General features: G+C 38.5%; 1 protein-coding gene across 4 annotated transcripts in view; it reads left to right on the forward strand.

Moving 5' to 3' along the window:
- The window catches only part of SCEL (sciellin), a 340,495-nt gene that overhangs the window by 231,167 nt on the left and 99,087 nt on the right, over window positions 1-10,241 (forward strand). For all 4 annotated transcript variants that reach the window (XM_055089467.1, XM_055089466.1, XM_055089464.1 and 1 more), the window contains 2 exons: window positions 5,609-5,647; window positions 6,595-6,675. In XM_055089467.1, coding sequence (XP_054945442.1) covers window positions 5,609-5,647; window positions 6,595-6,675 — 120 coding nt within the window. The remainder of the gene's footprint in view (window positions 1-5,608; window positions 5,648-6,594; window positions 6,676-10,241) is intronic.

Below are 10,241 nucleotides of genomic sequence, written 5' to 3' on the forward strand. Positions count from 1 at the left end.
AAAAAAAAAAAAAAAAAAAAAAAAAAAAGGTTGAATTATCTTCTTCTTCAAAACTCACAAAATCTTGACTTGCTATGCCATTTTCCTAAAATCTTGCTAGTAGTAGATCAATAGGAAAAATTCTGAAGAAACTGGTTTGAATGTAGGTGGGGTGGGCACTGCATGTGGTCTGTTCGACTTTAAATGGAGAATATAGTTTTTGTGTGTGTGAGTAGCCAGTTCTTGTTCTAACTTTGGTCTTTCCATCCCAGAGGCAGAGAAACAGCAGTTTCAGTATAATTACCTTATGGAGAGACTGTACATTTTAATATTACAGTAGTTTTGATCTGCTCTAGGATAAAGACATTAGCTCTTTACTTTAGAAAGTGAAACTACTCTTTCGGCAGTGGAGTCACCATATGGCTGTGGAATGAGTCATTGGCTGAGCCTGTTATTGGCTCAGTCTTAGACAGAGGGAAAAGAAGGGCTCATCCCTATATAGAAAACTGAGGAATATCTATTCAAGTTGAAATGTAAATGCTGCAAGTCACATTTTAATTTTATATTTGGTAGAGGTGCTTATTAGGCATAAGTAAAGAACAAAGTTAACATGTTATTTGGAATCTAGACATAGTGAATACCTGAGGCCATTTATAGTTGAAGCCACTCCCTGTAGCTAAAGAAGTGCTGCTTTTGGAGACAAACATGCCACCCGCTACAATTGAAGCACATATGCTGAAACTTATGGCATCTAATAGATTCTATATTCACACCATGCCTGTGCCAATTAATACAGCAAATGCATGCACTTCTGCACTCTTCATAACTTTAAAAAAAAATAATTTAATTGATTTATTGAAACCCATCAAAATTAATAGTCTCTACTTTTTGAAAGATACTGTTAAGAGATAAAAATCAAACCAAAGACAAGGAGAAAATATTTGCAAATTATGTATCTGATTAAAAAAACCCACACTTGTATCCAGAGTTTATAAAGAACTCTGCAAATAAGAGAGAAGCACTTCCAGCCGGCAGAGTAAGGACCTCCAAAAATCCACTCCTCCAGAAAAGTATTAACACTGGAAAAAACTCAAAATCAACTTTTTCAGAACTCTGGAAATTAACCAAAGTCTTGAAACAATTTGCTAAGTGTTTATTCAAGAAAAAGAGTTGGCTGTCAGTAAGAACGGCAAGAATTGCCACATTTTAAAGCTTCCTATTTACCTATTCCTCTCCCCAGGTCCATGGTAGCCTTGAAAACCAGCAGTCTTGGAACAACAGTAGCTTCTTCATAGCTTTTTAAGTCAATCTCCCGAATAGCAGACAATCAGCCCTGGTATCCCTAAGGAGGTGACTTCTCTTCTGTAATTAACAACCTTGACAAAAATCAGTTTGTGAGAGGAGTCATAGTACCTCTTCCCATTCACCTCGGCCTTGCAGGCTGTCCTATTACACTGCTAACTGAGGACGGAAACCCTACTTCTAGGAATGTATTTGCAAGTGAGATAATTATGTCTCAAGAAAGGTAAATATGTAGGAGACCTAAGCCTTTGTAGGTTGTGTGTCTGAAAGCTTTTATCAGGCCAGTCAAGATAGAGCCTTGGAACTTAGCGATACACTAGACCAGTCCTCACAGGCAAGCTAATTGAGTCATTCTCAGCCTCAGGGACAAATTAGAATTACCTAGAGAGCTTTTATTATTATTATTTTTTTTTGCGATATGCTGGCCTCTCACTGTTGTGGCCTCTCCCGTTGCGGGGCACAGGCTCCGGACGCGCAGGCTCAGCGGCCATGGCTCACGGGCCCAGCCGCTCCGCGGCATGTGGGATCTTCCCGGACCGGGGCACGAACCCGCGTCCCCTGAATCGGCAGGCGGACTCTCAACCACTGCGCCACCAGGGAAGCCCCCAAACCTGCATTTTGTAAACTAGAAAATGAGGCCAGAGATTCCCTGCTTTATTTACAGAGAGGTTGAGCGGCACATGTTTGGAAGAAGTATCCTGGTCAGCTCCTTCCGCAGGTAGTGTCTGTCTCCCAAGAGTGAGCTACATCTCTGTAAGTGTGGAAACAGATGTGAGGGAGAGAACACAGGAGTCTGTAAAGAAAGGCAAGTCCTCATAACAGGAGTCAGACTCTTATCATGCAGGCCACTCCAAGTTCAAGAGGTGAAATAATTTTGGGAGGTAGATGATCAAATGTATCAAGTGTGTGAGTATGTGTGCCATTTCAATACTAACTCATATAATAAATGAGTATGAGAAAAGCACTGACTTTACATTTGAAGAGTTCCCTTTTAAAATATACATCTGTTGGTAAAAATATGAAGTGTTCTAAAGAAATATAAGTAAATAATTGTGTACATGCATACACTATGGCGCAAACCCTGAAGGTGGTGTCTTGACTAATTTGGAAAACCTAGGTTAAGGAGCCCTCTAGTGTTCAGTTATGGAAGTGTTACTTTTCCTTTGGTTGTTTGGATCCTGCTGCTAGTAATATTGTTTAGGTATTTCCTGTCTCTAAGACTGACTCCTATTAATCTCATATCACAACTTGGCAGAAAATTAGTTTCTAAGAGAAGTACAAAGTTAATCTCCCTAAGTAATAAGAAATTGATGAATGCATTGGAATGATGGTTTAGAGTTCTCTCCAATATTGTTTATACGCTGATTCCCCTAGTGGAGTGAAAGAGATAGCGGAGGTGAAAAATAACAACTGAAGAAAGACATGTTGATCGTGAGTGTTGGAACAATTACACTACAGAACCAGGTGTACGACATTGGGGCCTACTGGGAAGACTTTGGAGATAGACTGCTTCCTGGCTGTGTGGCCAAGAGAAAGCCACCCACCTTCTCTGAGACTCCATTTCTTCATCTATAAAGCGAAAATAATTACACCTACCTTGTAGGGATGTTCTGAAGAGTAGAGGAAATTGTATAAGATGAGTGGCAAAGAGTAGTAGGTAGCTATTTTTATTATTACATGCAGTGTATTGACCACATAGATCAACACAGTAGAATTTTGATTAACTTCATTTAATTGTAACCTCAGAACTCTCCTTTATTTAAACCTTGAAGGTGTTTGAAATTAACGCTCTGTTTTCTTTAGACAGATTGTCATTTTCCCTGTACCAGAGTAGCAATTTCCCAAGATTATTTTCATCTTATATGAGGATCTCACAGACAGCTATAAACGCTGAGTAGTTTCCACAGAACATTTAAGATTTAAGATTTAGGATTACCTGACATCTTATGGTATTCACAGTGGTTTACTTCAGAGCTCTTTAAATATAAACACATCAGAGGCTCAGTAGCAATTAGTACAGGGAATTTACTTATAGTCTTTGGCCTAATGACCACCTGAGAGTTCATCATGAGTTTTAATACTTGGATTCATTCTGTACAAGTTAATACCTGTATTGTGAACAGTCTATTGAGAATATGGAGCTCTGGAGGATTCCAACCTTTCTTCCTTTTTACATTCAAGAGTTATCAGTTTGTGGCATTACGTACCATAAACAGAAACTATTTGGGGTTGACTCATAGAATTTTAACGATTAGGGTTATTTACCCAATGTTTTAGTTACACATGTCAAAGTGACATCTAGGAATTGAAATCATTTTAAAGCTATGACAATTAAGCCATATTTTTCTATCATGAATTTTTTTTTTAGAACAAGGCAAGGTTAGTGTCCTTCTTCCCAGGAACAGTTTATAAAGCCCTGTACTAAAGTGCATGATAAAAGTGAAAGTTTAGAGAACGTTATAGTAGACCCATAGTATGGGATCAACAGAAGAATCTTGCTGATCTTTTGTTTTCTGGAGCCTAATTTTGCCACATCCTAGCTTTGTGCAAGCCTGCAGAATGCTCCAGAAGACAGCCCCACATCTCAGGAAGAGCTTTCCTATCTGGTGTGTTCTTCCTGGCGGGAAGGGACAGAACAGGGGTTGCAGTTGTGAGATCCCACCACTGGCATGCAGACTACAGGATTCCTAATTTGTCTTATGACCCAAAGGACAGACAAACACACCTTTTCCAGAACTACCCTCCTTGTGGAGACCTGAGTTTAGAGGGTTTAAAGAGGTTTTACTCTGATGGTCTGCAGGACCTATTAACAAAATGTGTTAGTCAGTGTAAACAAATTTGCCAGGGTAGAGCAACTCTTGTAAGAAGTTCCTTCTCCTGCCTCCAAATCTTGGTCGGTTAGCCCAATAGAAGATTACTGCTCACTTTCCTCAGAATCCAAAGTGATTGGCTGGAAAATTAGGGGACAACCCTGTTCCATGGAATGACTCAGGGACCTAGGTTCTTTCCTAGGTTTTAATGCTGCCATCTTCAACCCATGGGCATCAAAGCCATTGCAGAAGGGGAAGAAAGAGCATGGAGGATCACACAAGAGGTTTTATGATGGGTTTGGGAGTCATGAATAATTTCCTGCCTACATTCTTTAGTTTAGAATGCAATCATATGGTCCCAACTTATTTGTAATGAAGATTGGGAAATATGGTCTTCCTGTGTGCTCAGAGGAAAATAAAGAGTTTGACAAGCATATAGCATTGTCTATGCCCCAAAACATTTTTTAAAAATTGCTCAAGTCTGCCATTGATTCCTTTTAGCGACATAGGAAGTACTGTCATTGGCTAGATATATTATTAAACAATAATGAATATGAAATAGTTAATGAGTTAAATGCTCAAATGAGTCAGAAAGGCTAGTTGAAAAACATAAACTTTAAAAGTTACAAACTGTATCAAAATAGCCTCATAAATAGATTTTGTTGTAAGTGGCTTTATTTTAATTGCAAAATTTTCTGACATGTAACAACTGAAAAGCAATTGTTTTTACCAGAGAAAGTTTCTGTTGTGAAGTGATTATAGCATGAATGAGATCTGAAAGGAGTTTAATAATCTAAATATTCATCCAGACTTTTGTCTTATTTCTTTATAAAGGATATCAGACAGAAATGATGTTGCTAAAACATATAAGGCCAATACCCTGCATGACTGACTAACCAATAGGTACCAGTATCTACTAACTTTGGGAAAGGCTCAAGTAATACAATATTTTTCTAAGCGTTACTTATTTACTTGATATTAAGTAGGATTCTTCAATCCTGCTTAATATCTTTCTTTAAATTCTCATCCTCTATTTTTTTTTCACACAAATAATTCTGGCATAAAAACTTTACTCCTGTTCATGGTTAAAGGAAAATAAAATCTTACTTCTGGCTTCAAAATCAAGAGAGTTCATTGCTTCAGGCCATCATTCTTACCACATTTATGTTTCCGTTTAAGTTATCCTGGTGGCAAGATTATGAAATACATGTAAACGTCAATTTTACATTCCTATTGTTAAAGAAAATTACTGAACCCAGCAAACAAAAACACGGGGCTTAAAAGATAATGAATTTTCTAAAGAAAAAAAATTTCTTTTGGAATCTAATACACAAAAGGTAAAAAAATCATGAGATCAACTTTTCAAATTTATTCAAATACTGATGCTTTCTTTTTCTTTCTCGCAAATAATGTTAACTTTTAATAATAATAACTTGAAATTCATGGACAATTGCAAATTGATGCAAGAATTCATTCTTTGTTGCTGCTCAAACTTTGCCTTCTTTTTTTCTTACCAGAAACATGTCCACGTTTCGGTCACCAGAAGAGACAAAGATGTATGTACTTTTCTAACTGACGTTACATTTTAAGAATAAAGTGTATTTCTTCCTATGTGTCTAAGAAAAATCAGGATATTCTACCCTCAGACCAAAGTTTCATTGTAGTTCAGCCATGCCCCCATAGCTTTCGCAGAGTTGAATAGTAGAAATATTGAAATGCTCCACAAAATTTCAAGTGTTTTCTGTCTGGACTTTTACACAGAAGGACTTCTCCTCTAACCAACACCAAAGCTTAAGTCATTCTTTCTTTTCTTTTCATTTTTTACAATCTAGAACCTTTTAATTTTTTCCCTATTCCTATGGCAACTCTTTCTTTTTGCACATGTAGACAAAATACATTTTCCCGGTACTAACAGTGGTTATAAACTACCAAACTAGGTAGATTTTTGAAAACTTAGTTGGTTTTTAAATTTGTATTTACAAATAAAGTAATTTTCACCCTGGGCTGCACCTCCAGTAGTTGAAAAAGGCCTCAGTGACTTCCTTTTTTTTTTTTAGGGTCTGCATATATTAATAAATGCTAAATAAAGATTTAAAATGGTGTGATTTTTAAATGTTTTCTTAAATAAACTAATGCTTTTCATGCAAAAAATTGCAATATGATTCTGTTAGTCACAACATATACAGGATCAAAAAATATATGTAGGAATCCATAGGACAATGGAATTGATTGGTCTGGGTTTCAGACACACCATGTCGTATAATGAATGACTTCTTCATTCAATTCCTTCGGTTTTAATTATTAGGATGATAGGCTGGCAATTTGTAAAATGGTAAATTAAGGAAGAACTTTTTCTGTTGTTGCTCTTTCATGCTCAAGTGAAATATTTTGTGATGGATTCAGAGCAGGTGGGAATATGAGTAGATTATAAGACCTTTCAAAGGTGGGATAGAGTTGAAAAGTTTCAGGAATGTGATCATTGTTTGTTCTTGTGATGAAACAGGCAACCTGGAGGTTTGTTCAGTGCAAATGCCACCAACACCCCAGATTCCAACTCTGCTACTACTCCTGTAAAGAAAAAGAGGTATGATGGGCTCGTTGGGACTACCTCTTGCTGCAGTTCCGTAAAGGATTATTCTTTATTAATTTCTGAACCAAATCATCCACCAAGGCCCCCAGGCAGCATCCAGAAGTTGCTCTGCCCTTCCTCATTATTCCCTCCTCCGCTTCCCAGGGATCCAGTGCCTACTGGCTACTCCTGTCCTCAAACCTCAGTCCTTTCCCTACCACCCACAATCTCCCTTTCAAATATGCCAGCTTTTTTACCCCAATTTTATTGAGAAATAACTGACATACAACACTGTGTATGTTTAAGGTGTACAGTGTGATGGTTTGATTTACATATATTGTGATCACCCCCATAGGTTTAATTGATATCCACCTATCATCTCACATAACATCCTTATGTCAATAAAAAGAAAAGAAAAAAATTCTCCTTTTGATGAGAACTCTTAGGATCTATTCTCTTAAACAACTTTCCTGTATATATACAGGAGTGTTAACTATAGTCATCATGTTATACTTTACATCCCTAGAACTTATTTATCTTATAACTCCATTGTCCTTTGTTGAATGATATTTTAAATGGATATAAAATAAATTGGTCTAAAGGGCAAAAAACCCAAAAAGGTAAGTTTGTACCTTTTGCCCACCTTCCTCCAATCCACCTGATTCCCCTGCCTCTGGTAACCACAAATCTGATCTCTTTTTCAAGTATGTTGTCTTAGGGTCTTGAATGACTAGGTAATGTTTTGATGACGGAGCTCAGATATTAAAGGGCAAGCTACTTCAGGTAATACATTTTAACAGAGTCCTACTACAGGGAATTCCTGCCCTGTGTGTGATAACTGTCATGTGGCCAAGTGTCGCCATGCCCCTGAAACCAGCCTGCATCTTGGATGCCTCCTCTGCTCTGTGCATTGTGCTACTTCCAAGTACAAAGGCCACGTCTTGAGGCCTCAGTCTGTGTTCTTGTGGTCATTCCTCTTTCGGCTTCCCCTGCGTGGCCTCCCATTTTTGCCTGTGCTAAGTTCCATTTATCTAGTAGGCATGGAGGAGGAGCTAAACCTTTGGTGGTGCAATATTCTCCATGTGACAAAATGTGATGGTGGAAGTGATTTTTGCATGTTGAAGAGAACACTGTGCCGGTGAATCATGATGGAAATGGAAAACAAGCATTCGTGAACCTCAGTGCTTTTGAAATTTTCTTATTTTCTTTGCCTGCTCCTAGGACTATGCCTGGTATAGGGTAGCTGCTCAGTGTTTGTTGATGGGCTGTCCGACGGTCATGGTGCTGCTATAGTCCTCCTGGAGAGAAATGGCTGATTCTCTCTATTTTCTCCTGCAGTGGGAATTTTGGTTGTATCTACAGTCTCAGAAAATATGATCACCTTTCTCTTAGACCCAAATTTCACATCCCCCCCCGCCCCGATTCTTTGTCTGTTAAGAAAGGTTGGAAGGGAAATTTAAGGTCAGTTAGTTCAATTACCTACCCAGTGCAAGAATCTTTCCTCTGACAGGTTAGGCATAATTCAGGATCACTGAAGCCAGCAATACGACTCTCACTTTTGTGATATGCCTTGACTAGCTCTCAGGGATTGCAATGAGCTGAAATCTGCTCTGATTTACTCCCATCCCACCTTAGTTCAGTCCTGTGATGCCTCAGAGAATAGATCAGCTTCAAGAATTTAAAGGAGTCTCCGTCCTTATCCCTTACTTTCCTTCTCTAGGCTATATTACTCTCCTGTGAACAGCTTCATTTTTGATCCTTAACTTAGTCTTTTTGACAGAGTCCTTAGCTATCTCTACCAATTAAAATTATGTCCTGGTAATGTGAAGACACCTTTCTAATTGGATATATATGTGTGTGTGTATACACACACACACACACACACACACACACACACACACACACACACACACATATATGCATCTATATAAAATTTAGGTTAGCATTGCTGTGGTGTTCATTTATATTTTCAATATTCTTACTTGTCAGAGTTTCCTATCATACAGTTTTTCTTTAAAACAGTATTTTGAGTAGAGCATAAGATGGTTGTTATTTTAATTATGAAGTGTTTCAGAAATGCAGAAAAATAAAGACAAAGAGAGGTGTTTTGATGATAAGCGACCATGAGCTTACCATCTAGATTCAACAAAAGTTATTATTTTCCAGTTTTCCTTCAGACTTCTTTTTTTTTTAACATCTTTCTTGGAGTATAATTGCTTTACAATGGTGTGTTTATTTCTGCTTTATAACAAAGTGAATCAGCTATACATATACATATATCCCCATAACTCTACCCTCTTGCGTCTCACTCCCCCCCACCATACTTATCCCACCCCTCTAGGTGGACACAAAGCACCAGGCTGATCTCCCTGTGCTATGCGGCTGCTTCCCACTAGCTATCGGTTTTACACTGAGTAGTGTATACATGTCCATGCCACTCTCTCACTTTGTCCCAGCTTACCCTTCCCCCTCCCCGTGTCCGCAAGTCCATTCTGTAGTAGGTCTGCGTCTTTATTCCCGTCCTGCCCATAGGTTCTTCATGACCATTTTTTTTATTCCACATATATGTGTTAGCATACGGTGTATGTTATTCTCTTTCTGACTTACTGCACTCTATATGACTGACTCTAGGTCCATTCACCTCACTACAAATAATACAATTTCGTTTCTTTTTATGGCAGCATAATATTCCATTGTATATATGTGCCATATCTTCTTTATCCATTCATCTGTCGATGGACACTTAGGTTGCTTCCATGTCCTGGCTATTGTAAATAGAGCTGCAATGAACATTGTGGTACATGACTCTTTTTGAATTATGGTTTCTCAGGGTATATGCCCAGTAGTGGGATTGCTGGGTCGTATGGTAGTTCTATTTGTAGTTTTTTAAGGAACCTCCATACTGTTCTCATAGTGGCTGTGTCAATTTACATTCCCACTAACAGTACAAGAGGGTTCCCTTTTCTCCACACCCTCTCCAGCATGTATTGTTTGTACATTTTTTGATGATGGCCATTCTGACTGGTGTGAGATGATATCTCATTGTAGTTTTGATTTGCATTTCTCTAATGATTAATGATGTTGAGCATTCTTTCATGTGTTTGTTGGCAATCTGTATATCTTCTTTGGAGAAATGTCTATTTATGTCTTCTGCCCATTTTTGGTTTAGGTTGTTTGTTTTTCTTTTTGTTTTTTTGTTTTTGCGGTATGTGGGTCTCTCACTGCTGTGGCCTCTCCCATTGTGGAGCACAGGCTCCGGATGCACAGGCTCAGCGGCCAATACCACAGGCCCAGCTGCTCCGCGGCATGTGGGATCCTCCCGGACCAGGGCACGAACCTGTGTCCCCTGCATCGGCAGGCAGACTCTCAACCACTGCGCCACCAGGGAAGCCTGGTTGTTTGTTTTTTTGATGTTGAGTTGCATGAGCTGCTTGTAAATTCTGGAGATTAATCCTTTGTCAGTTGCTTCATTAGCAAATATTTTCTCCCATTCTGAGGGTTGTCTTTTTGTCTTGTTTATGGTTTCCTTTGCTGTGCGAAAGCTTTTAAGTTTCATTAGGTCCCATTTGTTTATTTTTGTT

The sequence above is a fragment of the Physeter macrocephalus genome, chromosome 13 (assembly GCF_002837175.3).
Source record: "Physeter macrocephalus isolate SW-GA chromosome 13, ASM283717v5, whole genome shotgun sequence".
NCBI classification, from domain to species: Eukaryota; Metazoa; Chordata; class Mammalia; order Artiodactyla; family Physeteridae; genus Physeter; species Physeter macrocephalus.